General features: G+C 50.9%; 1 protein-coding gene across 1 annotated transcript in view; it reads right to left on the bottom strand.

Annotated features, from left to right (window-relative positions):
* Window positions 1–23,356: 23,356 nt before the first annotated feature.
* LOC121487539 (S-adenosyl-L-methionine-dependent tRNA 4-demethylwyosine synthase TYW1) overlaps window positions 23,357–24,778 on the bottom strand; it is a 203,563-nt gene continuing 202,141 nt past the window's right edge. The window contains exon 16 of the mRNA XM_041749378.1: window positions 23,357–24,497. Coding sequence (XP_041605312.1) covers window positions 24,276–24,497 — 222 coding nt within the window. The 3' untranslated portion in view covers window positions 23,357–24,275. The remainder of the gene's footprint in view (window positions 24,498–24,778) is intronic.

The raw sequence follows: 24,778 nt of genomic DNA, 5'->3' as shown, positions 1-24,778 counted from the left end.
GGTAAGCCAGCGATCCGATGCCCACGGCGCCCCCTGCTCCGCATGGAAGGGACACAGGAACATTCGCTCGGCCTCATAAATTGGAACCCACTGCCCATCCCAGGACGGCCGGAGCTCGAGCTACCTCCCTGCAGCATCTCCCTGCAGGGAAAAGGCCCAAGGAAACGGACAGAAACTGATCATCCACAGGAACAAAAATCTCTTAGTATTCCTGCAGAAATAACTCGATGCTTTTCAGTGAGTTTATGGAATCCATCTATTTGTGAGAGGGATCCCTGGGTGGCGCAGCGGTTTGGCGCCTGCCTTTGGCTCAGGGCGCGATCCTGGAGACCCGGGATCAACTCCCATGTCGGGCTCCCGGTGCATGGAGCCTGCTTCTCCCTCTGCCTTTATCTCTGCCTTGTCTCTGCCTCTCTCTATGTATATGACTATCATAAATAAATAATAAAAAAAATTTATTTGTGAGAGAATAAGAAAGATTCTCTCTTAAGGGGGCGCTTGGTTTTGGCGGCCTAAGAGGACAAAGACCAAATCCCCCACCAACGTTCTCCCATTTTGTTCCATGGCAGTGAGGAGATGATCGGAAGGCTGCTGGGAATCAAATTAGAAAAACATCAAATAATTCTAGGGCATTTTATTCTATCTAATTTCCATTTGTACCTGAAAGGAAATGAACGTCCTACTAGCCGGGGAGAGCACAACTGCCAGGTGGAGTTGCCAGGGTCGGGGGCTGCTGCGGGGCTTGCAGGCTCCCTGGTGTGTCTGGAGGCCCGGGAGGGGGCACCCCACACAGCCCACAAAGACCTGTGACACCAGGGCAGGCAGCAGGGGAGGCGGACTGGATGGGTCCAGTGGAGCTCCTGCCTCCCAGCATTCCGGGGACAGCTGTGGGGGCCCCGGGGCTCACAAGTCACAGGGCGATGTAGTTTTGCACGTAGGTGAGGTCCAGAGCCGACAACCCAGAAAGAATTCTCGAGATGCCTTTGTGCAAAAAGGTGGTTTTATTAAAGCACAGGGAGCAGGGAGCACCGTGGGCAGGGAGAGCTGCTGCCCGGGCCTGGGAGGGGTGGCGGATGCTACACCTGGGAGCTGGGGCTACCGGAAGGAGAGGAAGTCTGCCTTGCTTTCTGTGCTGGCAGCACTCCAGGCAGGTCCGGGGGCCCCCGAGACCACACTGTTGGGGGCTGCGCACTGCCGGCTGCAGAGGGCCTCCACAGATGGGATCGCAGCCAGGTCCCCCTGCCCCTGGGCTCCTGGCATCCCTCGCAGGGCCACCCCTTGGGGCCAGCCTTGTATCTGCTTCAGGCTTCCCTCCAGGGATGGCTAATTTTACGTGTCAACCTGACTGGTCTCGGGGGATCCAGTTAAGTACTTCGGGGTGCGTCTGTAAGGGTGTCTCTGGATAAGATGAGCATTTGAATCTGCGGACTGAGTAAAGAAGGGGCCCTCCCCACCCAGTCCTGGACACCCTGAACAGAACGAAAGGTGGAGGAGGGAAGAATGCACCCTCCCCCTTTTCTTCTGCCTCGCTGTTGAGCCGGGCTCTCTTTTATCTTGCGGCCCTGGACTGGGAGTCACACCATCAGCCCCCTTGGTTCTCAGGCCTTCAGACTCAGACTGAATTCCACCACCAGCAATCCCGCGTCCCCGGTTTGCACACAGCAGATGATGGGATATGTCAGTTCCCATAATTTCAAGAGCTAGTTCGTCTTCATCAATAATCTCCTCTTGGCTCCTTTTCCCTTCAGGACCTTGCCTGGACACCTGCCCTGCAAACCTGCGATGCTGGGCTCTTCCTGGGGCACCTCACAGCCAAGGTCTCCGGAACAGGCCCCAGCACGAGGCATTGCTCCCATGAGCCCTGGTTCTGTTCTGAGTCAGGTGTGAGCATGGACGGTCAGCAGGGCATTTCTTTCCGAAGCCCAGGGTTGAAAGTTCTCCTTTAAAAAATCCAGGTATATCTCTTTGGTGATACAAATCTCCAAGGAAGCCAAGGCTCCTGCGCAAGAAGGAAAGGATGCACTTACCAGATCCCTCCTGATGGAGATATAAGCAGTTCGTCCTGGTTTAGATTCAACAACCTCAAAATACACATGATCCATCAGAGCATCTGAGGCTACTGCTTCTGTGATGTGAGCGATCCTAGTAACACGCAGGGCAGAGCCCCCATCAAGTCACATGTCCAACAAAGGGCCATCCAGAAGCTGCTACCATGTGTGGATTTGGGGGAGCCCCACATGGGTGCAACCTCCTTGCAATCGAACCTTCTCTGAGTGACTTTTTTTTCCCCTTCGCCTCCAGCAAGCGGCAGGCCTGGCGATGTTTCCTCGTAAATAAGCAGGCCACCTGGTCTCACTCTCTTATGTCTTAGAAATTTTACCCTCATCTTCACCGTAGGCAATAGAGCTACAGAAGATAAGGAGAAGTTTTGAGGCCAGAGAAGGAAGTGGAAATTCTTCCCCTGTGCCTTATGAGGTTATTCCAGCTCCTGTCCCAGAATGTGTGTTTCTCTGGTAACAGAAGGAAAGGACACCAAAGCTGGGGATGGTGACATGATCCAACAGGAAATGGGATTTTGGAGGTGTCGTGAGTCTTCTTCAAGGCGACCTCTTTTAGAAAGCTAGCAGGTGGTCCATGATCCCCAGGACTAGTAAGGAAACCTCCGCAGGGTTTTCAAACACAAGAATCTCCTCCTACTTGGCATGACGTTAGGCACGTGTTTAGTCAGCTTTTGCCACGTTATGCTGCAGGAATGAGCAATCCCCAAACTACAGGAGCCGCGAAGCACATGCCTTTGTGTCTTATTCATGGTGTATGTTGACTTGGCTGTGGCTCTGGTCCAAGTGCCTTCATCATTCCAGGGAGACAAGCCAAAGGGGCTGCCCTTGTCTGGGATAGGCCACTCTTTTGGCCAAGCAGGGGAAGGAAAAGAGCTAATAGAAACACTCATTCCCACAGTGTCTGCTGGGATAGGCTGTATGTCCTGTTGCCTCACACACCGTTGGCCAAAGTCAGCCCAAGAGCCAAAGTGGAAGCCAGTGGACTGGATGGAAGTCTGCTCCTCCCAACAGGGGCTGCCCCGGGGAGGGAGCTGAAAGGATGAGCCTGGGGAGAGGAGGTGAATGTGAGGAGGATACATGACCTAGAGTACTGCAGACCCCAGGGAGCCACGCCGCAGAAAATAAGGGGACCCCGGTCTGTCGACACCACATCAGGACAGAAATACCACAGATACTAAAATATTTTGAAGAGAGACACCTGGGTGGCTCAGTGGTTGAGAATCTGCCTTCAGCTCAGGGCGTGATTCCAGGGTCCTGGGATCAAGTCCCACATCAGGCTCCCTGCATGGAGCCTGCTTCTCCCTCTGCCTGTGTCTCTGCCTCTCTCTGTGTGTCTCTTATGAATAAATAAATAAAGTCTTTAAAATAAAATATTTCGAAGAAAACTGCAATATAGATATTATGACTCATTTAGAATGTTCTCATTGCAGATTGGTATAATTTAAAAGGACAAATTGGTCCTGTTCAAACTCAGAAAACCAGTTAGGGCCTTTCAGAATCAAAAGAAGTGCCACGAAGACATTTTGAAAGAGGGCATTAATAATGGACGTGACGAGTTACCCTTGACTTATTAAAAAAGAGAATGATTTTATAAATGAGTCCATTAAAAAGTATTCCTGAGATATTAAGGCTCTGAGAACTGGTTGAATAGGAGGGAAGGCAAGACAATTAGGGCAGTTAGAAATCTGTTCTTTGTGAGCTTGCCAAAAGAAAGAATTCCTACAGTCCTTTGGTCGTTTCTCCGGCAGAGAGTTCTACGGCTTTGCAAGGGGCACTGGTAAGAGGAAGGTGCTTAGGGCACAGTCCCTGCTTGGGGCTCACCTCTGGTTTATTTGTTTTTGTTTTTGTTTTTGTTTTTGTGTTCGTTTTGTTTTGTTTTATTGGAGTTCAATTTGCCTACATATAGCATAACATCCAGTGCTCATCCCACCAAGTGCCCCGCTCGGTTTAAACCAATAAAGTTCAAGCCCGCGTGCAAGGACGATACTAGAAGTATGCACAAAGGGGCAGGCCCCTCTGGTGGTGGTGCCAGGGCCTCTGAGGTGCCCTATCTCCCGGCCTTGCCCTGAAAGGTGACGAGAAAAGGGGAGAGGTGAGAGAGTGCTCAAGGTGAAAGGAGCAGAGTGCAAAGGCAAGGATAAAACTGCTCTGCATTTGAGGCAGGGCTGCCACTAGCCATGCAACGCATATGCACAAAACTAGGAAAGCCACTGCTGTTATACAGTTTAAAAAGTCAGGGATTTGATTGTGAGCTCTCCTAAGTACTTGTGAAGGTTTGTATGGGAGGGAAGCTTTGTTGGGAAGGCCTCTGTCCTATATAAATTAGTATACGTCCCTAAGGTAAATCTCTTTCAACTTATTCAGTGTGAAACCTGAACACCTGTACATGCAGGGCCTTGTTGGCAGGACTCCAAGCAGGTGGTATGGCTAGAACATCAAGTATAGTCATGGGGGCTGGGCCCTGTGTGTTAGGGGGTGGTGACGGAGGAAGAAGTCACAGTGGGAGATGTGGTTTAAAAGGTGCCTAGAGCCAGGCTGTAAAGGGCCTTGTACGCCTGCTGATGGTTGGCAGTGGAAGGCCAGAGAAAAAGAAGCTCACCAGGCTGCAGGGAGGGTTAAGAAGCTCAGTGTGGACCCCAAAATATCTATGTCCTAATCCTTGGAGCCTGTGAATGTTCCCTTCCTTGGCCAGAGGGCTTAGCAGGTGTGATTAGGTTTAGGATCTTAAGATGGGGAGATGGTCCTGGGTCGTCTGGGCCCCCACGACATCATGAGCAGGACGCAGATAGAGATCCAAAGCCCCTGCACTGCTGGTTTTGAAGATGGAGGAAGGGGCTGTGAGCTCAGGGCTGCAGCTCTAGAAACTGGAATACAAACAAGTTCTTCCTTCCTGCTTCTAGAAGGAGCTTGGCCCTGCTGCCACCCCTGTTCTGGCCTCCTGGAGCCACTTCAGATTTCTGACCTTTAGAACTGTGGGAAGATAAGCGTGTGTTACTTTAAGCTACTGGGTTTGGGGTAATTAATTGCAACAGCCCCAGCATATGTCACAGAGGGCAGGTCTTGGGGCAGCCAGAGCCTGGACCAGAGGACTCCAGGTAGGCTGAGAATTCCTACACTTCCAGAGAAAATACTAGAACTTGCATTCTTATCTACTTTGTATTACATCCTTTTTTTTTTTTTTTTAAAAAGAGATTTTATTTATTTATTCATGAGACACACACACACACACAGAGAGAGAGAGAGAGAGAGAGAGACAGGCAGAGGGAGAAGTAGGCTCCATGCAGGGAGCCCGATGTGGGACTTGATCCCAGGTCTCCAGGATCACGCCTTGGGCTGAAGGCAGGCGCCAAACCGTTGAGCCACCCAAGCTGCCCAGTATTGCATCCTTTAAAACGTCCGTTTGGGGATACCTGGGTGGTTGAGCATCTGCCCTAGGCCCAGGGCATGATCCTGGAGACCCGGGATCGAGTCCCACGTCGGGCTCCCTGCAGGGAGTCTGCTCTCCCTCTGCCTGTGTCTCTGCCTCTCTCTGTGTGTCTCTCATAAATAAATAAATAAATAAATAAATAGTCCGTTTTTGTGAGTGTTGTATAGTTTGCTAACAAATGGTTTGTGCATACAGTGTGTAAGTTCACATACGTGTCCCGGGAGTGCCTGCTACAATTGTTTCTAATAGGGACGCACGATCAACACAAGTGTGGAGACCCCTGGCCCAGAGGCAGGAGGGCAGTGGGGAGACTTGGAGCAGGAGAGAACATGGAGAGCGAAGGGCCTGACCACAGGCAGTGGCCGTAGTTGTGAGGGACACCGCAGCCACCGAGGATGTGACCGGGTCCTGAGTCACGGGCTGGGCGGAGACCCCTCGGGAAGCCTTCAAGAGCAGACTGGCCGCGGGGGAGGAGCCAGTGGGCATCTGAGGAGCTGGATAAACAGGCCTGTGCTTCAGAGGAGAAAGCAGGATGAGCGAGCCGGGGGGCGGGGGGTCAGGGTGTCCACTGAGGCCACGGCGGGGAGGGGGGGAGACGGAGAGAGAAGGCCAGAGCCTCCGAGCGGGCCGGAGGAGCAGGTGGACGGGGGCCCAGGCCAGGCCAGGCCAGGGGAGGTCAGAGGGTCAACCTGCAGGAGGGATGCGGGCGCGTGGGTGTCCCCGGGGACCACGCTGAGCCTGGCAGGCGCGGCCGCGAGTGAGGCCAGGCTGGAGCAGACTCAGCAGGAGGGTAACTGGAGGTGACACAGCGGGCTTCTTCACCTCGCCTTTGCCACCAGAAGGGAAGCGACCAAATTCACTTTTAGAGAACAGTGTCCAGCTGGTATTTGAGGAAAACCTGAAACAGGGAGGGGTGGGATCCGGGCTCCTGAAATGGAGCATCTCTTTGACAGCTTTTTTTCAACAGAGGGAGGGTGGTGGGGAACACGGCACCCCCGGGAGAGGGGGCTGGCCTGCCCTGGGTGCCCCAAGAAATGGGTCAGGATCCCATCAGGCCAGGAAGTGGGCCTCCTTGAGATAAGGTCGACAAGCATCATACACATAAACTTGATTTTCTTTTTAGATGTGTTTGTGTGAGGTAATGCCGTTGGGGTCTTTTCTTTTTTTCCAATAAAACGAAATAAACACTCATGATGTTCAGTAAACAGAACACAGTCCGATGAGTGTGCAGGGATGAGGGTTGATGGGATTTCTCTTGCTTTTTAATGAAATATGTTTTAGTTCTTCGCCCCGCCCCTGCCCTGCTGTAGACACCATTACTACTCCCCCCAGCAAGGCCTGTAATCCGATGCATCACATCAGCATCCCCCCCCATCGGCATCCCCTCCTCAGGCCGACACTTTCAGAGGGGATGCTGGGAAGAGTGGCCAAAGAAATACCCAATTTGAGATTCTGAGTCATGAATTGTCATAATTAGAAGGCAGACAGTGCGTTGCCATTGCTCTATTTGCTGCCCATTCCCTGTAAAAGCTTTGGAAATTAAAATAATAGGCTTTTAAAACAAGAGCCCGGTAGGGCTCTCCTTAATGTTTTGCTGTTTTGCACTTGACGCATCAGTTGCAGACAGACCCAGACAGACCTGTGGCCAAGCGGTCCCAGAGAAGCCAGGTTGGAATGTCTCCTCCAGCAGTCCCCTCTGGGCAGAGCAGAGGCCCCTCATCACTCCCTGGGACAGGCCAAGGAAGGAGCTCCAGGCACCAGTGTCCTCACCATAAACAGTGTCCTGTAAAGCGCAGGAGCCCATGGCACCCCTACGCGTCTTATGCGCTCCCGGAGCGGGTGGAGGCTGTCAAGTCACTGTAGTTTCAGTGAAATCCCTTCCAGCTGAGATATTATTCAAGCTAATCTTCCTTCAAATAATTGATGGGAGAAAAGTACTCCTGGTTAAACTATTTTAGAGTTTGAGGAACGCAAACCATTCGTTGGACACTGGGTTTGATTTTTCATAACAAAAGCACTATTTAAGAAACCACAGAAGAGAGAACAGAGCGCGGGGAGCTGCGGCCTGAGAGCGCCGGGGCCACCCAGGGCGGCCCTGAAGCCCTACAGGCGCCAACCGCTCGGGCAAACAGCCGACTCCTGACCAGGCCCACGTCCTGCAAGGAGGGCCCACCAGAGGAGGTGTCGGGGATGGGGGGGTGAGGGGGGGTGCCGGGAGGAGAGGACACTGGCAGGGGCGCGGGGAGACGCCTGCTCTGGAAACTGGTGGGCTGCTTGGCCCAGCGGCAGCCTTGCAGGTGGGCGACACTAGCCACCTCCACCAGCCAGATGTGGAGGGGGGGTGAGGCGGGGAGAGGGGGTGCTCAGCATTTCCTACTTGGGTGATGCAAAGGGGAGGGAGGAAGGGTGGGGAACCTTCCCGCCGCCGCCCAGGCCTGCTGACTGCTCAGCACCCGGCAATCTGAGTGTAGGCCCACGGGTGGCCTTGCCACTCTGGCCTCCCAAGGAGTTACTCGGGGTTCCCAGCTCTCTGGCCCACCGGGTGGCCTCCCCGGCCCCTGTGGGGATGTGAGGTGCGCATCAGGCCCTAAGGCTGAGCCGCACTGCCACCGCCCACCCCGTGCGCCCTGCTCCTCCACCGCACCTTCTAGCGGGCGAGGCTCGGCCAGGAAGGAATGGAAGGGGCTCTCCTGTCGCCGCTCCACGACGCGCTCGGGTGTCCCTTCTCCTCCGTGCATCCAAGCAGGCAGCCAGCAGGGCAGCACGACCCGCCTGCCGGCCCACGCAAGCCTGTTCACAGGGGCCCTAGCCAAGGAGACGTCGGAGGACGAGCATCTGGAGCCTTCCCTGCCGAGCAAAGGCAAGAGCCAGGCAAGTGAGAGCCCTTGCTGCCCAGGCCTTCCTGCCTTTGACCATGGCTGTCACGCCTGGCGCTACGGCCACCCCACTGTGAGGCCAGGGAAAGGAAGGGTGGCTGGAATCTCTCTGACACTGTGAAGCCACTGAAGCAACTGCAGAGCACCTGGTCCACGCGACCTGCCACGTGAGAGGATGCTGGGTTGCTCCTTGCGGCCAGGGCACACCGCGGACCTTCGCCGCCTCCCCCACCACGTGAGCCCGCCGCAGGCGTTGAGGCGCTCCCCGGGGACCCAGCTGACAGCTCCCCCTCTGCCTCTTGGGTCAGCCAGACCTAAGAGCCGGTGGTGGCGGCAGGTGGCAGCATTCGGGACGGAAGCGGGGGTAACCCTGCCTCACGGTCACGCCAACTGAGACCGTGGCCAATGGCAGCCCATCTTCTGGCAATTTGGGGTTCCCGGGGAGAAGCTGGTGGGAGGTTGCCGTGGCGGCCCCAAAGACATCTTGCTTCAAGGTCCCAGATAGTTTCCTGACTCCTCGCAGCAGCAAGAATCCCAACAACGGCTGGCCCAGGAGAGGGGAGCATTAGGGCTTTTCTTTATGAAGCCAGACAGGCGCCCCCTCGGCCAGGGCGCAGGCAGGGGCTTCTGCAGAAGAAACGGCAGCCCAAGGCCTCGGGTGGGCCTCGGCCTCTGAACGTCCGCCGACCCGTGCCGTCCTTCGAAGGTCGCAGAAGCCCAGGCGACCCATGTCCCCTCGGATGCCGAAATGTCAGTGCCGAGGGAGGTGAGCGAGAGTGAGCCTGCTCTATGCCTCTTGTGAACTCCAAGCCCCGTGTACCAGCAGCACAATAAAGGTTCCTTCCTCTGGGAGATGTGGGTGGAGCAGAAGTCTCCAGAAAGCTGAACCGCCAGGGCAGAGCAGGCTCTGCAAACTTTTTCTGTAATGGTAAATAATTTAGGCACTGAAGGGCCATATGGTCTCTGTCACAACGGTTCATCCCGTGAAAAGCAGCCACAGACAATATGCGAGGGGTTAGGTGTTGCGAGGTCCAATAAATCCTTACTTACGGACACAGAAATTTGAATTTCATATCATTTTCACATGTCATGAAATAGTCTTCTGGGGCCTTTTCCCCCCCAACCATTTAAAAACATAAAAACCATCCTTAGCTTGCAGCTGTACAGAAATAGGTCACAGGCTAGATTTGGCTCATGGGCGGATCCGTGGGGTAGAGCTCAGAAGGGCATTTTGTTCAGGAGAAGAAAATGTGGAGCAGAGCGGAGACTTCCCTGATCACAGGATACTCTTGTGGTGATGCGATTGCTGAGTTTGCCGGCACCTCTGCGGCCTGACCCACGTGCCTGCAAGGTCACAGGCTCGCTTGGGCCATGCACCCGGAGCACGGGGAAGGTGTGAGCACTCCCAAGGGAGCAAGAAGGTGGAGGCAGCTTTGTGACCCGTGGTGGGCTCCGGCAGCCCCCAGGGGAGCTTCTTTGGTAACTGGGGTTTGCCAGATGACCCATTTATGGTTAATAAGACTTGGAGAGAAGTCTCAGAGGGAGTTTTTTTTTCCCTCCTTGATTTATAGAGCAACTTGAAAGAAGAAAGCTCTCTTCCTAGTCCCTTTCCTTCCTGTCTTTGAACATGACTGAGCGTGTGATGCTGGGAGCTATGGCAGCCATCTTGACACCATGGAGCAAACAGCCTGAAGACGAAATCCAACAAGTTCAGAACGATGCAGTGGAAACATTGGAGTGTGTCTGCATCTTTTTTTTAAAGGATTTTATTTATTTATTCACTTATTTTTAGAGAAAGTGAGAGTATGGGAGTGGAGTGAGGGGAGGGGCAGAGAAAGAGGGAGAGAGACTCTCGAGCAGCCTCCCTGCTGAGTAGGGAGCTGGACACAGGGCACCATCTCACAACCCTAAGGTAATGACTGGAGCCAAAACCAAAGTTGGATGCTCAATGACAGAGCCACCCAGACGGCCCTGAGTCTTCATCTTTACAGAACAGGAGAACTGCCACTTCCAGATTGTTCACATGAGACAGTAAGAATATGTATGGTTTAAAACCACTTTTCATGGGTAATTGTGTTCCTGGTCACAGGGAGCATACGGATACATGCCTCCACGCCCATGACGGCACTTCTGGGCTCTACAGTCTAAACTAGTCTTTTCCGGATCCCTGGGTGGCGCAGGGGTTTGCCGCCTGCCTTTGGCCCAGGGCGCGATCCTGGAGACCCGGGATCGAATCCCACGTCGGGCTCCCGGTGCATGGAGCCTGCTTCTCCCTCTGCCTGTGTCTCTGCCTCTCTCTCTCTCTCTGTGACTATCATAAATAAATAAAAATTAAAAAAATAATAATAATAAACTAGTCTTTACCCAACCAGCGCTCGTTTCTAAAAATGAAAAGACAAAACCACCTCAAACTTAAAAATCATTAAACTATCGTCCATGGTTTGTTTCCAACATTTCAAGTACAGAGTGAATGAAAATGTTGTGCGGCTTGAACACAGACCCAGAGGTCAGAGCTCCAGGGCTGGGCTCCCTGGGAGGCACCGTGGGCCGAGCTCTGAGCCTGAAGACGGGGTGGGGGGGCCGGGGGGGAGGGAGGCTGCTGTGCCCCCGACGGCTCAGCCCGCGGCCCACTCGAGCGCTCGGCATCGTGCAGACACGCCGAGGAGCTGTGCGCTTGGTCGCCTACGGGGGAAACCATCGAGCAAACGGCCTCTGCGGCGGGCAAGCAGGGGAGCGGCCTGGATCGGGTGATCACAGATGACACCCTCGAGCGCGGCGCGTACACACTGAGCAGGCGCCGGTGGGGGCTGGAGGCCGGGTGGGAAGCACAGGCGGAAGGAGCGGCAGAGACGCTTCCAGAAGCCGCCCCGGGACCCCGAGCCCGGTGTGCCCAGGGCGGAGCCAGGGCGCGGGCTTGGGCCTTGCCGAGCCTTGAAGGAGCCGGGGAGGTTCGGTGGGAAGTTCGGTGGAAGGCTCGGAGGAAGGTTCGGAGGAAGGTTCGGAGGGAGGTTCGGAGGGAGGTTCGGAGGGAGGTTCGGAGGAAGGCTCGGAGGAAGGCTCGGAGGAAGGCTCGGAGGAAGGCTCGGAGGAAGGTTCGGAGGAAGGCTCGGAGGAAGGCTCGGAGGAAGGCTCGGAGGAAGGCTCGGAGGAAGGTCGGAGGAGGCTCGGAGGAAGGTTCGGAGGAGGCTCGGAGGAAAGGTTCGGAGGAAGGCTCGGAGGAAGGTCTCGGAGGAAGGCTCGGAGGAAGGCTCGGAGGAAGGCTCGGAGGAAGGCTCGGAGGAAGGTTCGGAGGAGGCTCGGAGGGAGGTCGGAGGAGTTCGGAGGAGGCTCGGAGGGAGGTCGGTGGAAGGCTCGGAGGAAGGTTCGGAGGAAGGTTCGGAGGGAGGCTCGGAGGGAGGCTCGGAGGAAGGCTCGGAGGAAGGCTCGAGGAAGGTTCGAGGAAGGTTCGGAGGGAGGTTCGAGGAAGGCTCGGAGGAAGCCGAAGGCTCGGAGGAAGGCTCGGAGGAAGGTTCGGAGGAAGGCTCGGAGGAAGGTTCGGAGGGAGGCTCGGAGGGAGGCTCGGTGGAAGGCTCGGAGGAAGGTTCGGAGGGAGGTTCGGAGGGAGGCTCGGAGGGAGGCTCGGAGGAAGGTTCGGTGGAAGGTTCGGAGGAAGGTTCGGAGGAAGGCTCGGAGGAAGGTTCGGAGGGAGGCTCGGAGGGAGGCTCGGTGGAAGGCTCGGAGGAAGGTTCGGAGGAAGGTTCGGAGGGAGGCTCGGAGGAGGCTCGGAGGAAGGTTCGGTGGAAGGTTCGGAGGAAGGTTCGGAGGGAGGTTCGGAGGAAGGCTCGGAGGAAGGTTCGGAGGAAGGTTCGGAGGGAGGCTCGGAGTAAGGTTCGGAGGAAGGCTCGGAGGGAGGCTCGGAGGAAGGTTCGGTGGAAGGTTCGGAGGAAGGTTCGGAGGGAGGCTCGGAGGGGAGGCTCGGAGGAAGGCTCGGAGGAAGGTTCGGAGGAAGGTTCGGAGGGAGGCTCGGAGGAAGGCTCGGAGGAAGGTTCGGGGGAGGGAGGCTCGGAGGAAGGCTCGGAGGAAGGTCGGAGGAAGGTTCGGAGGGAGGCTCGGAGGGAGGCTCGGTGGAAGGCTCGGAGGAAGGTTCGGAGGAAGGTTCGGAGGGAGGCTCGGAGGGAGGCTCGGAGGAAGGTTCGGTGGAAGGTTCGGAGGAAGGTTCGGAGGGAGGTTCGGAGGAAGGTCGGGAGGGAGGCTCGAGGGAGGCTCGAGGAAGGTTCGGAGGAAGGTTCGGAGGGAGGCTCGAGGGAGGGCTCGGAGGAGGCTCGGAGGAAGGCTCGGAGGAAGGTTCGGAGGGAGGCTCGGAGGGAGGCTCGGTGGAAGGCTCGGAGGAAGGTTCGGAGGAAGGTTCGAAGGGAGGCTCGGAGGGAGGCTCGGAGGAAGGCTCGGAGGAAGGTTCGGTGGAAGGTTCGGAGGAAGGCTCGGAGGAAGGCTCGGAGGAAGGCTCGGAGGAAGGCTCGGTGGAAGGTTCAGAGTAAGGTTCGGTGGAAGGTTCGGAGGAAGGCTCGGAGTAAGGTTCGGTGGAAGGTTCGGAGTAAGGTTCGGTGGAAGGTTCGGAGTAAGGTTCGGTGGAAGGTTCGGAGGAAGGTTCGGAGGAAGGCTCGGAGGAAGGTTCGGTGGAAGGTTCGGAGTAAGGTTCGGTGGAAGGTTCGGAGGAAGGTTCGGAGGAAGGCTCGGAGGAAGGTTCGGAGGGAGGCTCGGAGGGAGGCTCGGAGGGAGGCTCGGAGGAAGGTTCGGTGGAAGGTTCGGAGGAAGGCTCGGTGGAAGGCTCGGAGGAAGGTTCGGAGGAAGGTTCGGAGGGAGGCTCGGAGGGAGGCTCGGAGGGAGGCTCGGAGGAAGGCTCGGAGGAAGGTTCGGTGGAAGGTTCGGAGGAAGGCTCGGAGGAAGGCTCGGAGGAAGGCTCGGAGGAAGGTTCGGAGGAAGGCTCGGAGGAAGGCTCGGAGGAAGGCTCGGAGGAAGGCTCGGAGGAAGGCTCGGAGGAAGGTTCGGAGGAAGGCTCGGAGGAAGGCTCGGTGGAAGGTTCGGAGGGAGGCTCGGAGGGAGGCTCGGAGGGAGGCTCGGAGGAAGGCTCGGAGGAAGGCTCGGAGGAAGGTTCGGAGGAAGGTTCGGAGGAAGGTTCGGAGGAAGGTTCGGAGGGAGGCTCGGAGGGAGGCTCGGAGGGAGGCTCGGAGGGAGGTTCGGAGGAAGGCTCGGAGGAAGGCTCGGAGGGAGGTTCGGTGGAAGGTTCGGAGTAAGGTTCGGAGGAAGGCTCGGAGGAAGGTTCGGTGGAAGGTTCGGAGTAAGGTTCGGTGGAAGGTTCGGAGGAAGGCTCGGAGGAAGGCTCGGAGGAAGGCTCGGAGGAAGGCTCGGAGGAAGGTTCGGAGGAAGGTTCGGTGGAAGGTTCGGAGGGAGGCTCGGAGGGAGGCTCGGAGGGAGGCTCGGAGGAAGGCTCGGAGGAAGGCTCGGAGGAAGGCTCGGAGGAAGGTTCGGAGGAAGGTTCGGTGGAAGGTTCGGAGGGAGGCTCGGAGGGAGGCTCGGAGGGAGGCTCGGAGGAAGGCTCGGAGGAAGGCTCGGAGGAAGGCTCGGAGGGAGGCTCGGAGGGAGGCTCGGAGGGAGGCTCGGAGGGAGGCTCGGAGGGAGGTTCGGAGGAAGGCTCGGAGGGAGGCTCGGAGGGAGGCTCGGAGGAAGGCTCGGAGGGAGGCTCGGAGGGAGGCTCGGAGGGAGGCTCGGAGGGAGGCTCGGAGGGAGGCTCGGAGGAAGGCTCGGAGGGAGGCTCGGAGGAAGGCTCGGAGGAAGGTTCGGAGGGAGGCTCGGAGGGAGGCTCGGAGGGAGGCTCGGAGGGAGGCTCGGAGGGAGGCTCGGAGGGAGGCTCGGAGGGAGGCTCGGAGGAAGGGACGCGCATTCTCGGACGCTCGCCCTGGCGGCGGGGAGGCGGGCTCGGAGCTGGGGGGGCAGCACAGAGCCAGGCGGTGCCCGCGGCCTCGGGGAAGGGCGCTCCGCCAGGCACCGTCGCTCCCGGTGGGGGGCGCCGCCGGCACCCGCGCCAACGCGGGGCTACACCGCCGCCGGGGGCCTGCCCAGCCTCCGCCTGCAGCCCCAGCTCGGGCGGGGGGCGCAGGGGCCGCAACCAGCAGCTCCCAGTGGGCGCAGGACGCCCAGCCGGAGCCGCGCGAGGCCCAGGGGCGCCCGGACGGCCTCAGCACGGGGCGCAGGCGGCCTGTGCACGGTCCAGACCCCCCCCCCCCCCCGTGGGCCCGGCCCGGCTCGGCAGGCTGGCTCCGGGCGGGCCCCTCCGCTGGTGAGGCCGGGGCTTCCTGACCCCTCCTGAGCCGGGCCCCGCGTCCAGGTCCACCCCCCCCCCCTCCACGCTCCGAGGCCCGGCGAGGGCGCAGGCTCCTCCGTGGACGGGGGCGGAGGCGGCGGCCCAGCTGTTGAAAAGAACATGCTTCTCCACAGACCAGCTTGGCTTACCCAGCTTCTCCCTAGCCCGTACCACAGTACGGATCTCATCAGCTCCGGGCACTAGGAGAAAGGCGCCGGCATTACCTGGGCCGGAGAATGATGGCCTGTTCAGATCGCCTTTTCCCACCCAGAAGGGAGTTTCCCTCACAGCCGCTGCAGACCTTCCTTCTATTGAGGTCTGAGGCCACCAGGGGTTTTTCTTTTTCTCTCACCTGGAGGCCAGGATTCCTGAAATCCTTGAGGAGAAACCTAATGCACTAGGGCTCCTTCCAAATGAGAAGATTTTTTTTTTAATATTTTTTTAAATTTTTTTATTTATTTATGATAGTCACACACAGAGAGAGAGAGGCAGAGACACAGGCAGAGACAGAAGCAGGCTCCATGCACCGGGAGCCCGACGTGGGATTCGATCCCGGGTCTCCAGGATCGCGCCCTGGGCCAAAGGCGGGCGCCAAACCGCTGCGCCACCCAGGGACCCCGAGAAGATTTTCTTAATCCAGAAACTGCAGTGGATTTACAACATTGTACCAAACCTCTTCAAAACCTAGGCATGAAAGTATTGTGCTTTATTACCTTAAATGAAAAGAAATGGCAAAAGACAAAAAGTGCCAAGCAAGCCAATAGCCAGCAAGATTAGTCACTGCCAACTTGTATTTAATCAATAGTGCCCCAGGAAGAGCTCATCAATCTGTATTTCAATAAAATGTGAGAAAAACAACCCAGCACACTGAAAGAACAAAAAAAAAGATTAAATAAATAATCTTTCCGCTAACAAAATGTGTTTTGAATATACATTTAATTCCAACTATAAGAGGGTTTCAATTTCAGGATCTTATTTAAGGAAAAACTTTGAGGCCTACTCTACAAAAAGAAGAAAATACATTTTCTCATACATTTTATTGTATTATTCTCTTGAAACAATACAAATTCAGTCGTATGCGGCTTCATATGCTTTTTACATAATTAAGATGACCAGGATTTTGTATTCTGTCTTTCAGACTTAGCATTAGATCATAAACTTCTTGTCACTAAAAGTCCTCCAGAGCCTTCCACCTGGGTGGAGTGCTGGCCAGACATGGGTGACCCCCGTCCCAAGATCCTTCTGTCCTGTGTCTTGGGTCACTCCCCACAGGCCTCTCCACAGTTGATCAGTGTCTTCCTGAGTCACGCTCCTCCTGGGTTTCTGCAACTGCACCTGCTGGTTTGTCCCAACTCCCCAGTGCACTGACCCTTCCTCCTTTGTCCCACCACCACCTGCTGGACTTTCACGAGCATCATTTCATTCTACCTCCTTGGGTGATCTGAGGTCTGTGTGAGTATAATTGAAAATGACGATTGGCACGTTTCTCCTCCGCACCAGACCCGTGTGCCTCACCACTGCCTCCACCATCCCCTGGGAAGGGTCTAGAAACAAAATTCAACTGAGTAAATCTGAAGATCTCCTGGGCCTTGTCAAAGGCTCCGTGAATCCGGCGGCACCCCACCTAGCAGACAGACGGAGCTCTGGGGAACTGTGCAGAACAGGAAGGTTTTTATAGAAAGGAGGGTGGGGCAAGAGATGCATAAGCAAATCAAGAGAAAGGATTGTTTCAGGCAGGATCACCTTCTCTTGGCGGGGGAAGTGCCAGGGGCTTCTTATATGCAGGTTATGTCATCTTCCTTTGGAGGATAGAGAAGGCCCTGGAGACAGCCACCTTGGTGCTCACCAGAAAGTTCCGGATGGAGAGGTGAAGACTTCACATTTCTGGGGGAGGTTGAGACTACAGTTAGGTTGAGGATTCAGCCTGTGGTTTGGTGACTTGACCTCGCCCAAGTAGTGCCATCTTGGGCCTGTGATTTTTTTTTTTTTGAAGAGAAGTCAAGCCTACATGTCCACAAATGACCCTGGCCCTCTGCCAGGGTTAAGCAGCCTGGAGAATGACACCATCATCCATCCTGTCCTCACACCAGAAACTCAGGAGTCGTCCTCGACATTTCTTCCCTCCTCCCCACCCCCTCACCCCAAACTAACCAACTAGTGGCTAAATCCGTGTTACCTTCTGAGGTCTTTTTCCAATCTATCCACTGCCCTCCATCCCCACCACCAGGGTCAGCACATAGGGCACTGCACAATTGCCACCACCCAGGGAACACCTACCAACTCATCTCCCTGTAGGTCTCTCCAAGCCATTTTGCAACCCCGCAAGCAAGAGTGCTTATTAAAATGCAAATTTAATCATTTGTTCCTTTGCATAATTGCTCTTAGGGCCTGGCCTGGCCTACATCTCCCTGAGTCATCACCCATTATGTTTCCCTGAGTGTCCTGGCCCTTTCCCACTTCTTCCGCAGCACCGTGCAGGCACTGTGGCCATCCTACGGTTACCCAGATGTGCAGTGACCCTCTGCGACCTAGCCTCTGCTGCCGTTCGGTTCCCTACCTGCAGCGTTCTTCCCTGACCCCGCTTCTGGAATGGGGACTCGTGGAGGACCCAGCACACTCCGGGCACCCCTCTCCCTACTAAGAAATCTCTCCATTGACACACGCACATCGAGACCACCTCTCTGTAGCACACTTACCACGTGGGTTTGATGACTAACATTGATTGTGCGAATCTTTGTCTTTGGTGAATGTCAGCATCATAACGGTTAAGAATGATGTCCCCTTTTTCTTTTACTTACTAATGAATCCTTGGCCAGAACACAAGAACACAATCAGTGTTTAATAAACATTTGTAAAAAAGAAAAAAAATCTGTTGGAAAAATGAATTACCTAGACAATATGGTATAATACAACTTCGCTGTTCGTTCAAGAAATACTAAATGCCTAGCATAGCTTACATTTAGGTTTCCTGGGTTTTGCTATTATAAAATGCTACAACAGATATCTTTAAACATAAAACTATTTTTCTCTTTAAATCAGTTTTTCAAAAATAAAGGCTCTTGGGATACTTTGCCGAACTGCTTTTGCAACACCTGTATTGTACCTTAATACAATATAGAAATTTTGCTAAGTTGATAAAAAATTAGCATTTCTCTGCTGAAAGTGAACAGCTGTTCATTGTAGGTAGCTCTAGTTCCTCATTGATGAAACTTTATGTTCTATAGCCCTTACTTATTTACCTAGTCTTCTGTAAATGAAAAGATGAGATTTTAGAATAAGCATTGGTCAATCATATTTCATGCAAACTATTTTCCCCAATTTGTCTTTTTAGTTTATGTGATGTTCCATATTATTAAATATTTGAATATATTCTGTAAAGGTTTTGACTTTCTTTTATGAGTTCTTACATTGCTTTTCTATCTACAAGTTGTTCTGAAAGTGTATGCTCTTACTGTTTGTATGATCACAAATCTGTTAGAAAACACACTGTTCTCCACCATGTACCTACAGCATCAGAAACTGTGTGGCGGGACCCAGAATCTATGTTTTGTTAACAAGCCCTCCAGGTGACTCTCTGCTGAGAAAGTTTGGGAGCCCCTGGTCAAGAAAGGCCTTTTTCACCTAAAGTTTCTTTGGATCTTTTTGATTCATTTAAGTCTTCCTAGTATATGGTATAAGGAGCAGAATTAAATTATTTTTTTCTCCTAAATTCCCATTGATTTATGACGCTTCTCTTATGCTATATATTGGTTTTAATAAAGATTCAGGGTTTGCTCTTTGCTTCTTTTTTCTTTAAACAGCTCCATCGAGATACATTTCATATACCAAAAAATTCACCCATGTAAAATGTATAGTAAATACTGAGTATTTACCCAAAGAAAATGAAAACACTAATTTGAAAAGATATATAAACCTCTATGTTTATTGCAGTATTATTACAATAGCCAAGATAATGGAAACAACCCAAGTGTCCATCAATAGAAGAATGGATAAAGATGTGAGATGGAAAAACAGATAGGTAGATAGCTGCAATGGAATAGTGCACAGCCATTAAAAAGGGTGGGATCTTGCCATTGCAACAATATGGAAAGACCTAGAGGGTATTATGCTAAGTGAAATAAATCAAAGACAAATGCCATACGATTTCACTCATATGTGGAAAAAAACAAATGAATAAACAAATAAAAAGCATGCGGACCTATAAATACGGAGAACAAACTGTTGGTTGCCAGAGGGAAGGGAGTGAGAGATACAGGCTTCTGGTTATGGAATGAATGTCACCAGAATAAAAGGGACAGAGCAGGGAATACAGTCAATGGTGTTGTAATAGTGCTGTATGTGGAGGTGGCGGCCATACTTGCAGTGAGCACAGCATAGCGTGTAGCATATAGAGATCTTGAAGCACTATGTTGTACATCTGAAACTAACATTGTATGCCATCCACACTCAAAAGAATGAGTTTGTCCCGACTCCACAGTATATACTAAATAATACATTAAGTATAATAATAATATATTATCTAGTATATTCACGGGCTGTGCATTTAGAGCTGATTTTAGTTATTTGCAGTCTTTTGGGGGGTTAGTCTAGCTAAAAGTTAATTGACTTCCTTTTTTTTTTACTTCCATTTTTTAAAGAACTTTGTTTTAATTTTTCTTTTGTTTTCCTTTATTTCATTATTTCTACTCTAACATTTTTTTCTTCCTTTTGCTTGCTTTGTGTTTGTTCTTTTTTCTAGTTTCTTAAGATGGAAGGTTATGTTATGGATTTGAGATATATCATCTTCTTTTTTTTTTTAATTATTATTATTTTAGAGAGAGAGTGTGAGCCCAGGTAAGAGGTAGGGATAGAGGGAGTGAGAGAAACTCAAGCAGACTCTCTGCTGAGCACAGAGACTGATGCAGGGCTTGATCTCAAGATCCTGAGATCATGACCTGAGCCAAAATCAAGAGTCAGATGCTCAACTGAGCTACCCAGGTGCCCCAAAATATATTTTCTTTTTAATATAGGCATTAAAAATGTATATTTTACATTTTAAAATGTAAATGTATAGTACACTTCCCTCTAAGTGCACTATTAGCAACATTCAGTGGGCTTTGGTAGATCGTTTTTTCAATTATCTCAGTCTTTTCTAATATCCCCTGTGATTTCTTCTTTAGGATTTTGGTTAATTTCTACATATTTGCGAATTTCCCAAATTTTCTTCTGTTGATTTCTAATTTCATTCCACTAGTCATAGAACATAATTTGTGTAATATCAACCCTTTTAGATTTATTGAATCTTGTTCTATGATCTAACAAATGGTCTGTACTGGAAATGTTTCCTGTGCCTTCAAGAATGACGTGTTGTTGGGTGGAGTGCTCTCCAGAGGCCCAATAGGTGTAACTGGTTTACAGTATTGCTCAGATCTCCTGTGTCCCCTTGTTGATCTTCTATGCAGTTCTTCCACCCACTATTCAAAGTGGTCATCTAAGTCTTCAGTTATTATTGAATTGTGACTCCCTTTAATCGTCTGGTTTTGCTTCACATATTTTGGGGCTCTGTTGTTAGGTACGTATATGTTACAATCATTACATCTTTCTAGTAAGATAAAATTATAACTCAACTATAATTTAGCATTATAAGATGTCCTTTTTCATCCCCAGTAACATTTTTTTTTACCTTAAACGTCTAGTTTTTTGATACTAGTATAGCCACTCCAGCTCTCTTTTGGTTATTGCTTCCATGATAAATCCTTTTCAGTCTTTGACTCTAAAGAGAGTTTCTTACAGAGAATATATAACTGGATATTTATTTATTTATTTATTTATTTTCAATTTTTTTATTTATGATAGTCACACAGAGAGAGAGAGAGAGAGAGGCAGAGACATAGGCAGAGGAATAAGCAGGCTCCATGCACTGGGAGCCCGACGTGGGATTCGATCCCGGGTCTCCAGGATCGCGCCCTGGGCCAAAGGCAGGCGCCAAACCGCTGCGCCACCCAGGGATCCCTGGATTTTTATTTAAATCCATTTTGCCAGGACGCCTGGGTGACTCAGCAGTTGGGCGCCTGCCTTCAGCTCAGGTCATGATCCTGGGATCCAGGATGGAGTCCCACATCAGGCTCCCTGTGAGGAGCCTGCTTCTCCCTCTGCCTATGTCTCTGCCTCTCTCTCTCTCAGTCTGTGTCTCTCATGAATAAATAAATCTTTAAAAAATAAATAAATAAATCTATTTTGCCAACCAATGGGGGTATTTAATCCATTTACATAATATACTCACCCATAGGTAGAATGTATGCCTGACATTTTTGCTATTTGTTTTTGAATGTCTTAGCTCTTTGTTGTTCTATTCCTCTTGCTGTCTTTTTCTGGTGTTAAATAGATACTCTCTAGGGTACCTTTTAAATTCCCTTGCTGTTTGTGATATTGTGATTTATAATAAATATTTACTTGGTCTTTGTCCTTGTTCCTGGCACAGAGCTCTAAAATCCTTGGATTTTTTCCTAAATGCTGAGAGCAGAAAAGATCTCTTTTGTTAGGTTAATGAAGTGACTTTTGGAAAACCCTTAGGCAACCTAAGGACAGAGGTTCGAAGCCAGGGGAACCAACCTGGTGATTAGAGGATTGGAACTTTTAGTCTAGCCCCCAGAACCTCTAGGGAGGGGAGAGGGACTAGAGATTGAGTTCATTGCCAATGACCAATGATTAAATCAACCATACCTACGTAATAAAGCCTCTGTAAAAACTCAAAAGGTCAGGGTTCAGAGAGCTTCAGAGTTGGTAAATGCATGGAGCTAATGGTAAAGCTACTACTGGTAAAGTGGAGTGCTCAGAGAAGGCATGAAATGAAGCTCTGCACCTATTCCCCAGATCTTGCCCTATGCATCTCCTCTTCCATCTGGAAGTTCCTGAGTTACATCCTTTTACAATAAACCAGTAATCTAGTAAAACGTTTCTCTGAGTTCTGTGAGCTGCTCTACCAAATTAATCAAACCCAAGGAGATAGTTGTGAGAACCTCTAATTTATAGCCGAGGGTCAGCCCAGGTGATGACCCAGGTTGGCTACTGGCATCTGAAAGCTGCCCCTGGGGGGCAGCCTTGTGAGACTGAGCCCTTAACCTGTGGTAATCTCACATTATCTCTGGATAGACAGTGTCAAGATTTAATTGAATTGTAGAAGACCCAGCTGGTGTGGGAGATGTGCTTGGTGTGGGGAAAAAGCCCACTTATAGGAATTGGGGACAGAATGATATTCTTTTACCATAATTAAAAAATTTATTCTCATAGTGGCTGCTCTTGGGATTACAATCAGCGTCTTAACTTGAAACAGTCTACTTTGATTTCATACTAACCTAATTTCTCTAGTAGGTAGTCAATAGTTGCTCCAATATGCCTGTGTTCCCTCCATACCCCTTTGACCTATTACTGTCCTATAAATTACAACTTTACATGTGCATCAATGTAGTTCTGTAATTATTGCTTTAGGCCGTTGTCTTTTGTAATAGGAGTTACCAAAATACGTTTATACTGTCTTTTATAAAACCTATGTAGTTGCTTTTACTACTGCTCTTTACTTCCTCACGTGGTTTTGAGTTAGTGCCTAGCGTGCTTTTCATCAGAGCCTGAAGGATCCCCTTCAGTAGTCCTTGTGGGGCAGGTTTGCAGGTGAATTCTCTCACTTTTTGTTTTCCTGAAAATGTCTTAATTTCTTCTTTATTTTTGAAAGAGGATTTAGACAAAGAATTGTTGGTTGAAAGTCTTTTCTTTCAGCCCTCTGAAGATAAACCACCCCACTGTACTTTGGCCTCCGCGGTTTCTTTCCTTCTCTTTTAAAGATTTTATTCATTCATGAGAGACACAGAGAGACACAGGCAGAGGGAGAAGCAGGCTCCCTGCCGGAAGTCTGATGTGGGGACTTGATTCCAGGACTCCAGGATCATGACCCGAGCCAAAGGCAGACAGACACTTAACCACTGAACCAACCAGTACCCCGCCTTCACAGTTTGTGATGAGAAGTTGACAATTAATTTTATTGATTTATCTCTTAAAGTTGATTTTCAATTCATTGTGAAGATTTGGTTAAGTGTCAAAATTCTAAAATCCACTGATTTTTAGTCACTTTGCCTATATTTTCTTTGTTTTACAGGGAAAGTGGGTTCACTAAAGTCCTTACTGTGGTTAAAAAAGAGGTTGACAATCGTCCAAAGCCCTGCATGTTCTGCCTCCAGCCTCCCACCCTTGGCATAAGCTCTTGCTTTTTTACCTTCATTCCACTTTAGGGTGTTTTTGCATCTCTGTTCAATGAATACTAACTCATCCAGGTTTCAATGTGATCTTGCCTCACTGGCTTGCACCACTCCTGTCTCTTGTCTGTCTCCTAAGTCACCAGAACAAGAGACCAAATAGAAGTTTGAAGATGATTTCTGTGATACTTTGCCACCTTCCCCTCCCATGTCACAATAGAGAAGGGTTCTGACTCTATCACTTAGAAATAAATACAGAGCCTAGTTATCAACTGAGCAAGTAGGCAGGTTATATTATCTAGGAATTTTACTTCAGCAGAAAATAGAGGGTTTATAAAATAGCTGTTACATAAGGAGGAGGTCTATCTGATAGGGCTTCGAACCACAGGACTAGAAACATCTTTAAAATAAACACTCAAAAGAAAATTTTACTCTTTACAAAAGATTTTATTAATTAAATTTTTAGGATATAGGAATTTTAAAAAATAACTATGATATTTTTAAACCTATTGAGCATTTAATGATGTTTTCAATCAGAAAAAACTTGAACCCTAAAAGAACAGATTGTGTAAAGTAGCTCGGGCTACACAAAGGAAAAGAAAGTAGGGACCTGCTCTGTGGGTAGGTTAGGAGCTTAAACACTGACTTTTTAAACCAAAAGCAAACTGCACTGAGTTTCAAAGTCTGTCTGACACTAATTACTCTATGGCATCACAGGGCCATTCCTCCTACAGAAGAGTTCTGACATTAATTAATACAGCCCCCACATACCTTCTATGGCAATTTGTATGAGAATGGAATGAGATCTAGTAGTACATTTAGAACAATTCAATTTCATAAAGGGCTGGCACTAAGCAAAAATTTAATGTAATCTATATGGTATTGAAAAATAATCAAGAATTATGACAACTTGAGTGACTCCTGGGAAGTGTTATCTTAAGATATAAGGAAGAGATGGAGGTCCTGGAGGGAGCAGATACACTTACCTTGGGGTGGAACAATCCAGAGGCCAACAGCCCCGGAGGGGGAAGAGAAACCCATATTCATTCCTTACAACACCCCCTGGAATAGCATCTTAGCGAGTCTGACAAATTATAACTCAGATCAGCTCCATTCTAATGACTAATGTCCTCTAAGAAGTCCAATCAAGAGAGGGACTGAGCTGTGGAAAGAAATGGTGGGGCTGAGTCCCAACCCTGGGACGTGACTCGTGTCCCCATGTGCAGCCTTACAATCTCCTCTACATGAAATATAATTGTGTAATGTGTCCTTGAGAAAAATCACCGTGGAGGGTGAGAACCTCCTGGGGCCATCAGTTCTTGTCCTTCAGTAACCTGCAGTCAGATAATCTCAACATCCAGAAATATCCTTTGATTTGTTCTTTCTCTGATATCGTGTGTCCTTGGGATCAAAACCTCTTTCACTGGCACCAAATAATGCCCAGTGAGGAGTTTTCGCCATATAATCCTCTGCGCTGAAAGTTGCTGATCCACCACTATCTTCATATCCCTGCACGAGCTCTTGGAAGCGGTTATAATCGATCCATGTCCACCATTCTCTACCAATCTTAAACTGGAAAGAAACAGTGCAGTCATGTCAGAAGTAAAAATCATCCATTAAAAATAAAATAATAAATATTTTCAAAATTCAAAAATAAGCCTGATTTACTTTCTCCCTATCAAGTTAAAGTAAGTTCTTTCATGCTTCAGATATAGTTCCATATGAAAGCAGAATGAACGACAGTCGAAGGGCGGGAGGGGGGGGTTCTTTTCCCCTAGGACTGCTGCCATGCTGGACGTGGAAGACCCAACTGCTGAATAAAGAACTCATCCTGGAATTGCAAGTCAAGCTCA

This window comes from Vulpes lagopus, chromosome 3, assembly GCF_018345385.1.
Source record: "Vulpes lagopus strain Blue_001 chromosome 3, ASM1834538v1, whole genome shotgun sequence".
NCBI lineage: Eukaryota > Metazoa > Chordata > Mammalia > Carnivora > Canidae > Vulpes > Vulpes lagopus.
This window is presented reverse-complemented; position numbering and strand designations above follow the sequence as displayed.